This window comes from Malus domestica, chromosome 08, assembly GCF_042453785.1.
Source record: "Malus domestica chromosome 08, GDT2T_hap1".
Lineage (NCBI taxonomy): Eukaryota > Viridiplantae > Streptophyta > Magnoliopsida > Rosales > Rosaceae > Malus > Malus domestica.
In genome coordinates this window covers 19,230,086-19,248,732 of record NC_091668.1, presented here as the reverse complement: position 1 = coordinate 19,248,732, position 18,647 = coordinate 19,230,086, and the positions used below count along the sequence as shown (strand labels likewise).

The following is an 18,647-nucleotide window of genomic DNA, read 5'->3' as shown; positions in this document are numbered from 1 at the left end:
TTTGAAGAAAAGAGCATATCTGTCTATGGCCTTAGCGATGAACCTAGTTAAGGCTGCCACCTTGCCAGTAAGGCTTTGGATGTCTTTTGAAGTTACCGGTTCCTTCATATCGAGGATTGCTTTGATATTCTCGGGATTAGCCTCAATGCCTCGTTGGCTTATCATGAAGCCTAAGAATTTGCCAGAGTTTACGTCGAAGGCACATTTGTTGGGATTCAACCTCATTCGATACCTCTTCAGAATGGTGAAAGTTTCAGATAGGTTAGTGATATGTTGGTCAGCATGTTTGCTCTTGACTAGCATATCATCAACGTAAACTTCCATGTTATTCCCAATCTGTTCGGTGAACATTGAATTGACTAGTTTCTGATAAGTCGCTCCTGCATTCTTTAGGTCGAAGGGCATGACTTTATAACAATATAGTCCCCTGTCAGTAGTGAAGGCTGTGTGTTCTTGGTTTGGAGGGTTCATGAGGATTTAGTTGTATCCTGAGTACGCATCCATCAAGCTCAGGAGTTCACACCCTACTGTAGAGTCTATAAGTCTGTCAATGAGAGGAAGAGGAAAGCTATCATTCGGACATCCTTTGTTTAGGTCAGTGTAGTCGACACACATTCTCCACAAGACCTTTTGGAGTAAGAGACTTTCTTTGGTCAGATTTTTCTTAACAATGACCACATTTGCTACCTATGTTGGGTAATTGACTTCGCGGACGAAACCTATGCCTTTGAGTCTTTCAACTTCTGCCTTCATTGCTTCGTATCGTTCAGCGTCATAAGATCTTCGTTTCTGTCTCACCAGCTTGATCTTGGGGTCAATACTCAAGCGATGACATATGATATCGGGAGAGATGCCTGACATGTCCTCGTATGACTAGGCGAAGACCTCAGTGTTCTCTTGCAAAAAATAGATCAATGCCAACTGAATGAGTGGTGACAATGTGGTGCCAATCTTCACCATGCAATATGGATAATCTTTTGATATAGAAACCTTCTTCAGCTCTTCAGCGGGTTGTGCTTGCTGGGTGAAAGAGTTATCTCGAGGATCGTCGGGTTGACTGTTGCCACCGTGAAGATCCAAGTTGGCTTCGTCCGGGCTGGTATTTATGACTTGGTCATGTATATAAAATGTTTCCTTGAGCACAAGCAGGTGTTGTTGCTTGACCGAAATGTTGTAACATGACCGTGCACTAAGTTGATCTCTTCTGATGTAACCATTGCCATAAGGGGTTGGAAATTTCATCAACAACATATGTGTGGATACCATGGCCTTGAGATCATTGATGCATGTGCGTTCAAAAATGACATTGTATGTCGTTGGGCAATCAACTACCAGGAAGTTAGTGGTAAGGTAGCTGTGTAAGGGCCTATACCGATGGTGAAAGGTAAGTGTATACTCCATATAGGTTGCACAATATCACCAGAGAAGCTTATTAGAGGAGATATCGAGCGATCAAGCAAGTGTTCAGCTACATTAAGTGCCCTGAAAGCTTCAGCAAACATGATATTAACCGAAACCCCCGTGTCTACCAGGATTCGTCTTACTTCAAAGTTGGCTATGTGAGCCTCCACGATCAGTGGGTCGTTGTGAGGGTAGATGATACCTCTTTCTTCCTCAGGGTAGAAATATATTGGATCCCAGTTAGGCTTTTGATACTTACACCCCCTGATGTCTTCCACTGGAAACACTTGGTGGCCAGGCCTCAAAGTTCATTCGCTGTTTTTCATGGCCGTATTGGAAGATTCAGATATGGGTGTGTCGCCGCTTATAGAATATATCACATTCACTTGGTGTTGGTTATGGTTATCCCTTGAAAGGTGAAGGAGGAATCGATTAATTTTTCATTCACGCGCCAAAGCTTCAATATGATAAAAAAAGGTGACACACTTCTCGCCGTCATGGCTGTTATGTTCGTGGTAGCAGCAAAACGTGCCCGTGTTCTTCGTGGGCTTGTAACCCAACTACCTCGGCATTGGCTTTGGTAGCAGTTGTGCTATGCTGGGGTAAATGGCCACACATGTGGCGTTCAAAGGAGTGTATGTCTCATACCTTGGGGTAGGGTCTGTCCTGACACGTGCTTGGCCTACTGTGTTGACTGCCTGGAGGCGGGCGTTATTGTGGCGATACCCTTGGTTATCGCGATAATGTCCTTTACTCATTTTACTAAAATAGGACTAGTGAGAATGAAAAATTTTCCTTTTGCCCTGAGATTGATATGTCTGTTGACTTAGCGAAGTATTAAGTATGGCAGGAGGAGGCACCGCTGCCATTTTGAAGGTCGAGGTCTTCTCATTTGGTTGGATCTGGCTTCTACTCCCTACTTGCTGATAAGGGGTGGTTGTGAGGGGGTTTCCCTTCATATATCATTGCCTTAGCGGAGACATGGTTGTAAGCATGTGCCATCACCTCAGAGTAAGTCTTTCAAGTGTTGGCATTGATCATGTACTTGAAGAAACAATCACGTAGGCTTGCCGTGAAGACTTTGAGGGCAGTCTTGTTGTCTGCCTCGGCACAACGGGAATACTCATGGTTGAAGTGGCCAGCATACATACGTAATGACTCGTCTGGCTTCTGGCGAATAGTATACAAGTCATCCGCAGAGTGCAAGCGATCGGTCTGAAAAATGTGTTGAGAAATAAACAGTTTCCTTAATTCCTCAAATGAGTCTACCGTCTCAGGTGGAAGACTATAATACCAGTTTAGAGCTCCGCTAGAGAGGGTGGAGAGAAAGAGAAGACATCGTTCTTCGTTGGTGTGCATCTGGTATGCCATGGTGGACTAAAAAAGGTTAAGGTGTTTAATCAGGTTCTCCTTTTCAATATAGAGTTGCAAGACAAGCTTCTGCTTGGTTTTTGCTTAGAGGGGGTGTCGAGGATCCTCCTTGTAAGAGGCCCAGGCCTAGGTTGGTTCCAATTAGGTATCTCAGCTTGTCGCTCAACCTTCAACTTGTTTACTTCCTTAAGGAGCTGTAGGACAAGAGGGTCCTGAGTGGAGTCATGTACCACTAGAGCTTTCTTTCGTAAATCTCCATCTCCTCTTGGAAGTAGGAATGTTTGATCAAGAGCATGTGATTTTTCCCTAGACTCGCCGTATTGACTTCTAAGGTATGTCTGTCGAAACATCTCTGAGTCCCCTATACCTTCGTGTTTCTCTAGGACTTATTGCCCCTTCCTCAAATTGGTAGCCGACCTGGGACATGGGAGGGGACCGAGTCTTTCAGAGACCCTTGGGTCATTGATCTTCGAGCTTACATGGTTGCGATTGTCTCGATGTTGCTTTAGTAAGTCTCGAAAGTCGCGAAAGATGGCTTTCAATCCTTCCACTCCTTCTGTAAGGAGGTGCCTTTCTCCACTCCTCCTGCTTCGGGTCGAAGCAGTTGGATTGAGAGAAGTCTTATGTTGGTTGCCATTTCAATGAGTAGCTCGCTCCTCAACAGGAATACCCATGTCGAGGGCAAATGACGTTTCATGTTGAGGGCACCTAGTTAATGGTTGACTTCCACAAGGGTAATAAGCTGGTGTGTTTTAGTATATCTAGCCTCGTGGAGCATCTCGAAGACCTTCTCATACTGCTCTTGGAGGATCTCATTCTTCATCACTATCTTGTTGTTCTAAGCCTTCAGCTCATCGACTTTAGCTTGAAAAGCAAACTTCTTTTGTTCCTTCCTTCGTTGCTTCGCACTAGGTGCAAGAAAGGTGTCATTATGTGTGTTGTGGCTTCTTTCGCTCCTCATGTTGGAAAGGGATGTCTGGTCAAAAGAGAGTGTACGAATGGTGGAAATCAGCTTAACAAAGCTGAAGAGAGTGGGAATAAGTGTCGTTCCCACAGACGGCGCCAAATATTGATGCACAAAATCAGTGAGGACTTTGGTACAATAGAAATTGTTAAGTTTGTGACCTTCGCTAGATTACTCTGGTCACTAGTGTGGATAAGTATGTAGATGGATAGAGACAGGGAAGCAAACACAAGATGTACGTGGTTTACCCAAATTGGCTATGTCCACGGAGTAGATGAGTTCTCATTAATTGTGAAGGGTTTACACAAGTACATAGGTTCAAGCTCTCCTTTAGTGAGTACAAGTGAATGATTTAGTACAAAGTTTTTAGCTTTGTTCTGACATTGACACGTGTCGTGTTGTGATTGGCTTCTGATGTTGACATGTGTCGTGATGTGATTGGCTTCTGATGTCAACACGTGTGGCACTGTGATTGGCCTCCTAGTTGGAGGGAAACTCTTCTGGGTCCTTGACGGTATAACGTTAACCAGTGCTCAGTAGTTTCGGGATTGGTCAAGTATGGTACAAACAATATATATGATTCACATGAAGACTGTTTAGGCATCATCTAGGAAGGTCGAAACCCTACGAAAGATCACATAAAAAGCAAACACAAGAAAATGATGCTGAAAACATAATTCAAGGGCCTAGACAAGTCTATTCTAAACTTAGACCAATAGTGTATACCATATGCAACCTCTGCATGAAATGACATAATATGTACAATAGATCTATTGTTAGTTTCCTTAACATATATAGTTAGGTCCTTAACGCTACCCATTTAATGAAGTTGGGAGATACTCTCATGTAATTAGAGACGTCACATGAAAAATATTTATTAGATGATCAATGAACTTTTTAAATACCTGTCAAATTATTCATTGGAACAGAGACATCACTTGGACTATTTATTGGTTGCAATAGAAAAAAAAACAAAAAAAAATTAAATTAAATGTATGCGAGTGTATCTTTTATTGCACTTCGCTTTTGTCATATCTTTAGAGTGAGAATCCTGGATTCTTTTTGTGATGATCTTAGGGATCCTCAAATCATATTCGTTCATCGTACATCGTGCATTGTGGTGAAGCCACATGAGGGCGAGGAGTGGTGGCCGCCACTCCCCTCGTCGGAAAACACAACTGGAGTTTTAGTTCAGCCCTTCCCCTTGCCGAAAAACCCAACTGGTTCGGCCCACTGCTACTGTCCGCGCAGCAGAGCTGTTTTGTTTTTTTTGTTTTTTAAAACATCCAAGTTGTCGAAATTTGGGATGGATTTGGTTCTGATCGTGTGACGTGGCATTGCGCTGCTGGTTTGGTTCTGGCTTCACGGAATCTGCGTTTTAATTTTTTCTTAAAATACCCAAACCAAATGACGTCGATTGGACTAGGGGTTTGAAAAGAAAAAAAACAGTGTGGTTTGTGGGAAAGTGTGGTGCCAATTAGAGATTGAGGTGTGGGATTGTGGGGACCATCTAATGAAATTCAAGCACCCCGTGATTTGTATTTTGAATGAAGATAATCAATTCTTTATTCTGGTCTCATCTAGAAAGAAAACTATAAGAAAATAAATACAAAAAAGTTAACGTAAAATCAAATAGAAATTTACAAGACATCATTTTTATTTAAACCAGGAGAAAATATGAATTTTATATTTCATTTGCAAATTTTCTATGCTAAGTGGCAAAGATTTTCGATGAAAATTGACTATCTTATAAAATATGGGTGGAAGACTTGGGTGTTAGAGAATGAGTCTTGTCAAAATCAACTGTAACTCCTAGGGATATGAATTAATATTGTAACTTGATTCTGATTGTATCTATATAGGATGAGATTCTTACTTGTACACCAAGCATAAACGTTATACAAATATAAGCTTTTGTATTATGAATCATTCAGAATAGATTTTCTATATTAGGGGTTAGAGTGTCAATTGAAAGTAAAAATGTTTTGGTAAATAAATTCAGTGGAAGATAACAATGCATTACAAGATGGTTGTGGTGTCATGCCTAAAGATATATAATTGATGACTAATCATTGTGATTTTTTTACATGGGTACTATACCGTGTTTGATCTTCAAGACCTCACTTATGGTGACCTCGAATTTTTTACATAGGTACTTCCGTGTTTTCATGATATGAAACTTCGTTGATAATAATTGAAATTTACTTGTATTGATAGATTATAAATGAAATTAATATTGTCTACTATTTAAAATGTTTTGGTTGTCTACATTTTTTTAACCTTTTATGCTTTTAAATATCGCCCCTCCTCCCAACAATTTTTGTCTTTGCCACTGATCGTGCGGTCAGAAATCATTGTAATTTTTTTTTATTTAAAATTGAATATAAACAGTATCTAACGAAAATTGGTTGCATGATGCACGATGAATGAATGTGATTTGAGGATCCCAAGAATCATCTCTCAAATCCTTAATCATGGTAGAATTGGTTTTTCTTTAGTATGCACTAAGTGCCAACGCATATTTAACGGTAGATTTTTATCCAATTGTTTAAACTCGTTGGTCGAGGACTGCTGGATGAAATCCAAATCAAAGATGTGTCCGACACTTAATGCTTATAACTTATAAGTACTAAAAAATGTGTGCAATGAGATACAATATATTCTGTTGCAAGTAAGTTTCCCGGTTTTAGTAGAATGGTTATAAAAAGAAAATCTAGAAAAAAGATCTGAATCTCTTCCTTCAAAATTCATGGATCAAGTAATTTGAATCATTGAAATTGGATCAAACGGTTAAAAATTAATTTTTTTACTAATTTTTCTGTTTTTTTGTTGTTTGATCAAATTTCAAAAGCCTAAATTGCTTAATTAGCAGATTTTAGAAGAAAGATCCGAAAAAAATCTCTTTCCGAAAATCGGATCCATTTCATTCATCATAACATACAGATCATGATAAGAGAGAAGAAAAATAGGGCAGGAGAATCTGAAAAATATTTTTCCGGAGAGATGGTACAAAGATCCTGCCTTTCATCATCAAATATCTAAAAGAAAACAAAACTCTGGTGATTGTTTTACATCTCTGCAGAGTAAAGTCACAACGAACCAGTCATCCCCGTGACACTTTACCTGCACAAACATAAAAAAATCATGTCTTTGCATCATCAGATTTTAACACCATTCCCCCCCCCCCCCTCTCTCTCTCTCTCTCTCTCTCTCTCTCTCTCTCTCTCTCCACACACTCGTTTTCTCACATCATAATAACCCAGAAACTCTCAACCAACCGCACATACTCACACAACCTCTCTCTTTCTCTCTCTCTCCAAACTCTGACTTAGCATTTAAGCACATTTTGGCAAAAGGGTGAGAGAAAATGCCAAAACCAAGCGCATGTTTGAGGGAGTTAAGTGGAAGGGAGGCTTGGAAATCAAAATCAAGGAGGTGGGGTGGGGGTGGGGGTGGTGGTGGAAATAACAAGTCTTTCAGTGGCGGAGTTGGGCGGTCTGAGGGAAAAGGAGGAAGCTTTCAGCATATGGAAGGGCTTCAAAGCATGTATGGCAACAACAATGGTGGTGGCGGTGGTGGATTTGAAACGAGGAAGAGAGTGATGGTGGTGGTGGATGACTCATCACATTCCAAGCATGCCATGATGTGGGCCCTCACTCATGTTGCCAACACGGGTGATTTGCTTACTCTCCTCCACATCATCCCTTCTTGCCATGACTTTTCCTCCTCACCATGCCTTGCCAACTCCCTTAGCTCCCTCTGCAAGGCTTGCAAGCCTGAGGTACATTCCAGTCGTCTTTCTCGTAGTTCAGATTTTAAATTATATTAGAATATCGCTCGAATAACAGAAGTAAAAGAGAGCTAGCTAGATGGAAAAGCTAAATTGTTTTCTTAATATTTTGCTTCGTTTGATAGATCCTACTAGAAGAGGCTGAGAGTGTTTTCGTTGTGTTTGATAGATCCCAAGAGCTAGCTAGATGAAAAAGCTAAATTGTTTTCTTAATATTTTTGCTGATAGATCCTACTAGAAAAGTCTGAGAGTGTCTTCATTGTGTTTGATAGATCCCAATTTTCTGGTCCCCAACCTTTTAATTCTTTTTCCCTCCTTTTTCGTTGGTTTATTTAATTTTTTACTACTTATTTTTGTCTTTTCTATTCTTTAGAGGGAGAAGGGTAAATGACTTTTTCCAGTGGCAATTTCACTCTCAAAATTATCCTTTTCTTTTTCTTTTCCGTGCGAGAAGGGAAGAGTGACGGACTTTTCAGTTGCTTTTGCCTTTATTTTTCCCAGAAAAAAAAAAGAGAGGGGACACAGTTTCTGTTGTGTCACTCAACATTTATTTAGTCATGTGTTTATATTATTAATTATTTGTTTATTATTTTTGGGACAAAATAATATTTAGGTGGAAGTGGAAGCTCTTGTGATCCAAGGTCCAAGACTGGCCACAGTTATAAGCCAGGTCAAGAAGCTTGAGGTTTCAGTGCTAGTGCTTGGTCAGAAGAAGCCATCTCCCCTCATCAGCTGGTGGGTTCTATTTCACTAATCCCTTCTTGCAAAAAGCCGTATTAGTGCACGGTCTGGTTTGGATCGGTTTTACTCAAAAACTGATTACTGTATAACGTATCTCGGATTATTATTAGATTTTATCTAAAACCACCGAGTGAAACTGAATCAAACCAAACCATTGTCTTGCGGTTTGATTTTCGGAATTCCGAGAGATTGCTAATTTTGATATATGCAGCATATTTGGAAGCAGCAGCAGCAGAGAGTTGTTCGTGGAGCATTGCATAAACAATGCAGTGTGTTTGACAATTGGAGTGAGGAAGCAGAGCAAAGGAGTGAGTGGTTACCTTATCAACACCAGATGGCAGAAGGATTTCTGGCTCTTGGCTTAATAAGAAAGGATTAAGGATTAGTGCCTAATAAGTAATTAAGATTGTAGATTAGCTTTGTAATTATCTCCATCTAACTATTTACTAACTAGATCGTCTTTCTCTCTCTGTTAACTATTAAGTGAAATTAGGGTAAGAGTTGACGATGGTGTACTGAGACTTTTATCAAGTGCAATTGCATTCAATCTCTATTTCTGAGTTAACAGCAATCAAATTAATTATTTAAAAAGCTTTTTATCCATATGAAACTACAAGCTTCTGGAAGGTAGACTTCGGTAGTGACGTCGTGTAGAGGTCGACAAGTTTGTCTGGGATCAGATTGCTTAACTTCAATCTTCTGATGCTCATGCTGATATAGACACAATATGCTTGGCGTTGACTTGTTGGGATGTATCATGATCTGGTCAATACATACGGCGTTGTCTTCATGGATTGTCGTTGGGACTTAACGATGGATGAAAATTGCAAGGAGTTCGAACATGCTTAACAAGAGTTCTCGACCATATCTTTTACGTGATGAGATACAATGAGTCTTGAAATGATTCAAAGGTTTCGCAACTAAAGGTCTATCTGGTTAACCACCAAGATATTGCGGTGTTCCTTAATGGTAAAGACATAACCATTCGGGAACGTACCTTGTGCGGTCAAACAGATAATCTGATTCAGCGAATCCCACAAAGTAGGCATCATTCCGAAGATCAAGGGGGTGTGATATATTCTGAGATGCATAGGGATAGATAAGCCCAAATCCGTAGTAACGGAAAACTATCTTTAACACCAAATTTGGTAGTGGCTTGTAGGCGCAGTGCTGCTTTATGCCAAAAGATTATCAGCACATAAGATGTCTGATCTAGTGCATTAAGCTATGTACAACACACGCCAATTGTACTTAGATATTGTTGCCTCACATTCCAATATGGAATCTTATGCTCCATATCCTCCGTAAAGGTCTTATTTACATCTAGCGTACAGACAATCAGGGCATACTCAGACGTAACACCTTACGGGTCTAGTTTGACTGGTGGACTAAAATACCATTAGAACTAGTTCGAAAATTCAGGTCAAGGTAATGTCGAGTTTTCCCAAGATCATTCATCTTAAAATCCAACTTTAGGTGCAAGTTAGTTTTCTCAACTCTAGCAATTTCGGATTTTGTACATGTAAGAGCATATATCCCTAACTGATCAAATATTCACTTGAACATGTATACCACATCCGCCTGGATTGTTCTGCATCTACAAAGTTAAAACCTCTTGAGAACCGAGATGATGTTCTTGTGATCTAGAACTATTTGAATCAGTACATGTAAGTCATTTGAAAACTCCATGTAGATTTCGTATCAGGATCCCAGAGATACTACAACCATGTTTGTAATGCTGCAATCAATCACATGGTTCATGAGAGAAACTTTGCGCCACAAGGCGTCATATTGCGCTATTTCATTCATCTCATTTGTCATCAATTGATTCTTCAAGTTGACCAATCATTTTTACGTAAACACTAATCAACAGAACGTGGTTCGTTATTGTTGCTTTTCATTTATGTCGGTAGTTACCATTTAAATGAAACATCATTTATGAAAATCTCATTCCAATTCCTTATCTCATCTAAACTAGTATGTTGGATCAAGAACTTCATGTCTCGGGAGTAATCCAGATTTAATCTCATGAGATGGAAAGGATTGAGACAGCAATCAAAGGGCATATTTGTTCGTGCCACGTTCCTCCACTTTTGAGAAAGTGAATCCTCGAACCGAGAGATCTACCACGCTTCTGGTGTAGGACAGATTGATTGGCTAGCCGCCAATGTACGAGGGTCGGCTACAGTAGTGGCGTTCCTGCTTTCGGGGACGAAGGTCCATCGTACATTTGGTACATTTATCTTTGCAGGGACATTTGCAGATGTTATATGTGATCTCGTCACTTTTAATAGATTAAGACATAGTGAGAAATTGATCATATATGATCGATTGGTCATACGTACCAAGTTCACTTATACTCTGACGATCTAGATTGGGATTGAGATGAGACACAATGGGAGATTGAGAACTTGGTACGTATGACCAATCGATCATGCAATCATTTGAAGGTGTTTAATGAATGCTTCTGCTGGGTCGTTCTAGGTATGAACATGGAGTGCTGGATGTTCAACTTCAAAACCCAACCGACATGCAATATCCATCGAAAGTATTCGATGTAAATTCTCTAACTTATCCAATCGAATAGATTTGATATGATAATCAGGGTGGTGAGCCTTGAGCTTGTTTATCTAAGCCACTAGTGTGGAGAAGACAGCTTGTGGACAACAACCACACGTGTGACCAACCTGTAGAAGCATCAACCAACATCGTAAGGTATCTAAATGGTCCGCATGGTGGTTAAATCAATCCACAAATGTCCCCTTGACTCTTTTGTAGAAAAATGGAGGGTGTTAAGGCATGATATGCTTCTAGGTATGATGTATTTACTTCTAGTAAGAGGATGCCTATAAAAGCTCATCACAGATCATCCTAGATATCCCAAACGTACATCTATAGCAAAAATTCCATCTCGGGCTTCTAATTGGTTATATAGTGGGCCTAAATGGGTGTAATCCACTCGTTAAGCGTTCTATCTTCTCTAGAATACGCTTCTGGCTATATTTGTAGGAAGTGCAATGTGGTAATATGCAAATGAATTTTACTCCATTTTCTACATTGGTTTCAATATGGTAATAATGCTCTTGAATATCCTTAAAGCTCAAAAAGTTGTTCTTCCAGAACGAAGTGAACTTCCCTTTATGGTAAAATTAGTACCATTGGACAATATAGGGCAGTACAATGCCCCACAATCAAGTTGGATAAGCCTGAAAGGTTGTTAGGGGATGATTAGGTATGAAGTTAGCATAGAACCAGACTGCTGACTTCCCCACAAAACATACCTAAGCATAAGTTAATTGTATTAGTCACATGTGGTAATTTTTGTTAATTAACTCTTATTCAAGAATAATTGTGACATCCAAACACCAATCTTAAATCCAAGAACAAAATAAATTATTCACCAAGTAAACCAAAAATACAAGGGGGTTCGGCCAATACGGCCTTCCATGTCAAATTTCGCTCTCCAAATGTGTTAGGTGGAGCAAAATTAGTCTCACATATTGACTATGAGAATGGTACTCCTCAACAACATTGGTAAAAGCACAGAAAATTGCATAATCAATGATTTATTATGTCAAAACGGAGTTAAATTCTACAGGGTTGAGGTTCCTGAATACTATCCAGTATTCTTGAAGTTTTTAGGTCTTAGGTGCCAAGGATCATGCTTCGGGCATGATACCACCTCTTGGCAGGCCCAGATTCTACCATAGGTTGTAAAACAAACTTGTATGACAAAGAGAGAGACAGACCTAAACTTAGGTTCGGTAAGCTCCAGTCGAAATTGAAGGGGTCTGTTAGGTAGCTTCTCAGCCGAATTGTTGGGTACCTTTCTCTCACGAGTGTGGTAGTAATCAGATCCAAGAATTTGGTAAACTTCCACTCTCTATACTGCTACTTCATGAGCAATTTAGATATAGAAAGACGAGAAAGATTTTCTTTCAATTGAAATTCGATTGGATATAAACTTCAAAATTGTACCTATTCATGAACATAAAAAGGTTTCAATTATGTTTTTCTTTGGGCAAGAATTCATCTTTGCATGATTTGAAACGGTCCATAGCAAGTCAAAGAGCTATGAAGTCCTCGACAGTGAGGTACTTCCATTTGATATGCTTCAGGCATAAGTCTTCGAATGAAGATCATGCCGGAGGCTTATTCAGCTCTTCCACACCATAATTGTCTATAATGATTTCGCAACGAGTTGTAGTCAAGCGGGGTGTCACGTTTTGTATCCACATAAAGTAGTTTCTTGTTCGAAACTTCCAAATCAATGAAATCAAACTTGTTATGGTTCGACATTACGCTGAATGGAAAAAACAAGAATGTGATTGGTGTTTTAGGAAATAAAATTTCCATAAACATCAAAGTTATAACATTCAGGGTCTAAGACATGGATTGGTTTAAACGGATTTAGGCATGGAGAACTTTAGGTCTCAACATAAGTGTTGTGCGTTAAGAAACTTCAGGTTTCTATGACACTTTTCCGAAACTTCGAGTTCAGAAGCATAAACTTCAGGTTCATAATACCTGTAAACAAACACAATATATACAAGACAAAAATATGTAACAAATAAATGCATGTAAGTTGTCAGGGCTTATGATATTGATTTAATTAATTATTGGTCTTCGGGCCAATGAGAAGAATTAGGAGAAAAATATAAACCCTATAAAGCCTAAAAACGTTTAGTCTATTAAAATTGGTGGCCCAAAATGGACCAAAGCCCACATGGTTTTTTTTATTTTTTTGTAAAAAAAATGAATCGTAAAAGTTAGGAGGTCCAAGCCCAAAAAATTGAGTAGGAAAGGCCAAGCTCATGTGCACAGATATGGACCTGCAAACGCAGGCCCAAATGGCAAGGCCCAAACAAGGTGTTCTCTTGTGTATCATGGATGCACCAGCATAAAGGATGGGATCCAGTGTGCTGTAGTGTAAGGAATCTTCAACAACCATGTGGACTGGGTTCCCCCGTGGACATGGGAACACCATAGCCCAATTAGGTTGGTGTCGTGTGGGCTGAGCGAGGGGCAGCGAGCTGCGAGTGCAAGCCCTACTACAGGCCGAGGTGATCCAAGCCCAAATGGCCTTAAGTTTGGTACAATAAAAAATCCCAGCCATGCTGGGTGGGTTCACTAGGGAAAAAAACCAAAGCTGGCGTTTTTTGCAACAGAGTCTGTGTCGGGAAACCTCAAGAGTGAGGTGTGATGCATGGTGGTTCATCGAAGAACCAGTCTCAACGACGGAGGAGAATCCTCGACGTCAGGAAAAGGTAGAACCGAGGGGATTTGATCTGGGAAACTTTTGATTTTGATTAATTTCAACAGGAAATTCAAGGGACATCGTTGAAGATGACGGTGCAAACCCCAAAGGGGACACGACTGCAAGTCATGATGTCCAGAAAAAGAACGACAAAGTCGTGGGCTTGGCTTCCGGTGAGGCTAGGTTTTCTGGGTTAGGGATGACGCCAAACGACGTTGTTTTCTTGGGTTCTTAGCGTAGCAAAGCTGTGCTCCAGTGCATCATAGCTCCATGTCTCGCATAGCAGTGTGGCTCAAAGCATGCGGCTCGCTGGTTAGGGTCTCGAAACCCTAATTTTTTTCAAAGTTTTATTCAATTCAATTATATGCATGTATAGTTTAATGTTGATCTATATATAATTTCATGCAATATCAATTCACATAATTTAAAATTATACGTATAATGCATACACAATTTATGTAGACTCTAAAATTCAAAAAACGTAAAGTTAGGTCATGCATTATGGTGAATGTTTATGCTATTAAGGCTGCAAAAATATCGAGATAAAAACTGTTGTTTTTTAAGAACCTGATTGCGTGATGACATTGGTAAACTGGTTTGATGCAGAAAGTTCTTTCTTCAATTTTGGCTTTCCGTCTTCAAAGCTTGTTTCATGTGCCACACAAGAAAATAAATTGAATCAATAAAAGCATATGAATTCAATAAAATCAAAATTTAATCAATTAAAAATAATTGAAATGTAATAGTCCCCTTATTGAAGACGAATAAATTCTCTTTAGCACATCGTGAAGAGCGTGATGATAACGTGTTGTGGTCTATATTTAACTGAGGGGGGCGGCATGGAGAGAAAGAGGGTGGAGAATAGACTTGAGGAATTGTCTATTAATTTCCCAGTCATTGTGCCTTTATTTATAGTAATAAGGAGAAGAGAAATTTGCTCTCCAAGTAATACAAAGTCTATTAGGAAAGATCTTCTAGGTCCCAAAGGATGTCTAATCTATCTTTACTTAGGACTTACACAATTACAAAACGTATCAGAACATATGTCACATCACATAGATCAATTTAATGGTGCATTTTTTTCTTCCCAAATTTTGATAGAAGCGTATTTATGCGACTTAGTTAGCTTGTTTTCTTGCATTTTCATAGCTAGTTTCTACTTATTATAGTGTTTTAAGCTATTTTCGTGTGTTTGTAGGTCCAAATGACAAAGTTGGCAAGAAAGTGCAATTTTGAGCATTTTGGAATAGTTTTGGGCCAAGAAGGGATAGCATGCGTGGGGAGCACTTTGGATGGACATTTTTGAAGTTTAAAAGACTAGGAATATACTGAAAAGATGAAGAAAATAAATTCAAGACAAAGAAGATAAGGAATCAGCTAAAAAGAAGGAATATTATCTAAAACCTTAGCCAACCTTATCTTATCCAAAATAACCTTATCTTATCCTATCATATCCTAATCTTATCCTACCTTAATTCCAACTGCAAGGGGGACTCCTTATCACATTAGAATACCTAATATCTGATTCTAGAAGCCCTAAAACAATGCAAATAACCTGATCTGTTTTTCCCTTAGAAATCTGACGAATTTAATCCCTTCTCTTCTAGAAACCTACCGTGTATCTCACTCCCTTTCATCCTAGGATTGTGCAATCCTTTTTCCTTCAGAAATTGTGCAAACCCTAGGCCTATAAATACATATTTATCACCACAATTTCGTGGACCACACTTATAAGAGCCATAAAACTCAGAAAATCCCCATTGTGCCGCAGCTTTGCAAAGAGAAAGGGAAGGAGCCACCCAGAGCCGTGCTTGCCATTCAAGACGTTGGATTGTTGGAGCATTTCTAGGTGTATTCTATCTTTTGTTTTCAATGTTTAAATTTAATTGTCATTGTTTAATTGCGAACATGAGAAACTAATTTCGTTTTAGTTAGAGGAGAATTCAAAGCCATGAACATATATGTGATATGAATTGATTACATCCAGTTATGATTTTATAAATCATGAATGCAATTCACTTATCTGTTTGATTGATAACTTATTATTGTGTGTTGATTAAGGGTGCACACTTAGTTTGCATGCATGAATTTGATGCTAGGATATAAGGAAATTTCACCTAATCGTTATGAACAATTCACAAGTAGTAAAAGTCACTAGTCATGATTGTGTTAAGTAAATTCATGACAGGAGTATCATGCAGTTCATAGTTACGAATACATTGTCAATGCATATGATTTTCATAGAATGTAATGATCTTTGATATGTATCTCTATTATGTAGCTCATATAGGGAACTTGATAAGAATAATTTGGTTGCATTGCTGAGTCCATTTCAATGAATTTAGGAAAATCTGAAAGTTAATTTGTGTTTCTCACGATTAATTTGGGGCATTGTTATTCATTGTTTCTAGGAAGAATAACTGAAAATCGATTTGTATGCATGTGTGTCATATGTGGAGAATGACCCTCTAACTAGCCATTCACCCTTTTAAATCACCAATTTCGTCCAAAGTATTTAGAGTCTTTAAATTTGTTTAGTTCTAGTCTTAAATTCGTCAAAAACAAACCCCATTTTCTATTTAGTGTTTTTAGGTCAGAATCTGTCCAAACTAGGTTCTTTTTAGTGTTTTGAGTCTTTCTAGTTCAATTTTCGTCCAAATTACATTATAGTTCTTGTTTTGAGTCAATTTAATTTAGTTTGTGTGTTTTGAGTCAGTTTAGCATTGTTTTGAGTTGTTTGACTAGTTTCAATTTTTAAGTCTAGTTTTCTGTTTTAGAGTCTAGTTTTGTGTTTTTGAGTTTCTTTTGCGTTGATTATCATCCCTAGTTAATCCTCGGCCTAGAACGATCCCTACTTATCTATACTACATCTATCTTAATAAGGTTTAATTTGTGTGCTAGTTTATATCACATCAAATTTTCCCTTATATTTGCCGTAGGACTCTTCACTTTCTTCCCTTTCCCACTTCTGTTTCTTGCTTTTATTCAAAAAAATAAAAATAAAAAGTTTGCACCTCATAAAAAAACCTTATCCAACTCTTATCATGGGAAGCAACCAAAAACCTCTAAGTTTTTTTTTTTAATTTTTATTCTTTATCAATAGTTTATTTGATCGCATATTAGGGTTAATTCTTTCTTTCTTTCTTATAATTGGGGGGTTTTTGGGTTCAAGTGAGGAAGTAATGTCCTATTTTAATTTAGATAGGTTCTCTGTAAAAATTTGAAATCCACTCAAAGAGTTAAGCGTACAAATAGATTGTGAAAAAATCAACTCGATAATAGTCTGCATATTTATATTTAGAGAGAGAGGAGAGAGAAGAAGTTGGTAGAGAATTTGTGGGAAGAAGATGGCAGAGAAAAAATGGGAAGAAAAATGAGAGAGAGAAAAAGAAGAAGAAAAAAATTGAACCATTAGATTTGATCTGATCTCATGGTGTATATTAATTAGTAAAAAATATAATTATTAGAATGTTAAATATAAGAGAATGAAAAAAGATTATATTTAAGACTTGCCACATGGCAAGTTTTGAGAGGATTGTAGTGCCACTCAACAAAATATAGTTGCAAACCAAGCCTTACACAAGTTTTCTCATGCTACGGAGACTAAATCTTTAAATTAAATTTGCAAATCAAATGAAGAATTGTTACGTAAGTATTGATTAACATGTTTATTTTTTATTGACGTTTGCAAATTTTATTTAAAAACTTGATCTCTTTACCAATACCTATCAAACAAATGTCCTTTGGCAAAAGGCAACTTCACATTAGAAACTTAAATAAGCTGTTGAGGACTTCATAAGGCTTGTTAATTATTGACCTTGAAACTTGAAACTAACATCGAGTCTCATTTTGCCCACCCGAACCCAAAAATAGTCACTTAAACCACATTAGTGTCTCATGTTGCTTTTCTACTGTGGGGATTGAGGGCTTAAGTGGCAATTTTCACTTCCAGGAGGGCCAAGCAAGATTCGATGTTGGTTAGACACAAATTGGAAGTCTTACGGTTCTATATGATAATTAATTTCGAACTCTTAAATTTCCTCTTTCACTGTCTTTTTTTTTTTTTTTTAAATGTCAAACTAGAAACTTTCATTAAATAAAAAACTATTACATGAAATTGAAAGCTCAGAGGCAATCCAAATACATGCATGGTCCCAAAAAAAAAAAGACAACATAGATGCCAAAAGGGAGCAAACCTACAACAACAAAAACCGTAGATTTGGAAGATTGATGCCTCCACAACAGCAGCTGCACTGCCATTGCAATCCGCCACCACCACCACCACCAAAAGGAAAACCCACGAACAAGTTGGATGAACGGAAAATAGGGGTGAGCGAGCCATCCACACAAAAAGCACTTCCATAATCCTACCAATTAGTGCTAAAACACTTCAACAACCATCCAACACAAAAGTGCGCCGCCGACGAGAGACACGTAATTGGCCAAGTAGTCTAGGTCGGCGGTGGAAGGCTGACGACGGGGAGAAGCAACGGAGGAAGAAAGGGGCATAAAAGCCCAAATTTGAGACAAGCTCAAGGAAACTAGAAATTAAAAGGGTTACCGAAAACAATGAAGAGAAATCAACCATGAAAACTGATGAAAGAGGACCAAAAAATATGGGAGGGAAGAGAGAGGGGATGGGAAGGGGTAAGGTGGGGGAGGGGGGAGACCAGATGGAAAGGAAGGAAGAGGATTTGAGAGAGGGGTAAAGGGATAAAAAGGAGAAGGAAAATGAGGAAGAGCAAGTTGCCTGCCGACCCTAACCAGAGAGAAGAAAGTTAGTTTTTTGTTAACCCTAAAAATTATTTAGCCTACATGGGTTGGGGCGCGCAGGCCAAATAGCTAATGAGCTAACTACTTCTTTCGATTGAACGCAGGGAGTGCCAACTCGTCGACTGTTCTTGGTCGATGAGTGATGACGGTGGTGATGGTGTCGAACGCACTGCTGACTTATGTATCTAGCGATTGTGGTCGAGGAAGGAACTCGTCTCAGCCTCTGGGTTCCAAAGTCTAAAGACAATACTGCTAGTCACTTCGAAGTTCACGAATCACCTCCACTGGGCTTGGCCGCTTCAATTATATTTGTGCAAATATAAATGAGCTGATTCGGTATCAAACTGTAA

At 38.8% G+C, this 18,647-nt stretch overlaps 1 protein-coding gene across 1 annotated transcript; it reads left to right on the top strand.

The window, feature by feature from the left end:
• Positions 1 to 6,888: 6,888 nt before the first annotated feature.
• Positions 6,889 to 8,832, top strand: LOC103450642 (uncharacterized). Its single transcript, XM_008390010.4, has 3 exons — positions 6,889 to 7,517; positions 8,140 to 8,261; positions 8,479 to 8,832. Exons 1-3 carry the CDS (start codon positions 7,104 to 7,106, stop codon positions 8,630 to 8,632), a joined length of 690 nt encoding a protein of 229 aa, XP_008388232.3. The 5' UTR covers positions 6,889 to 7,103; the 3' UTR covers positions 8,633 to 8,832.
• Positions 8,833 to 18,647: the final 9,815 nt, after the last annotated feature.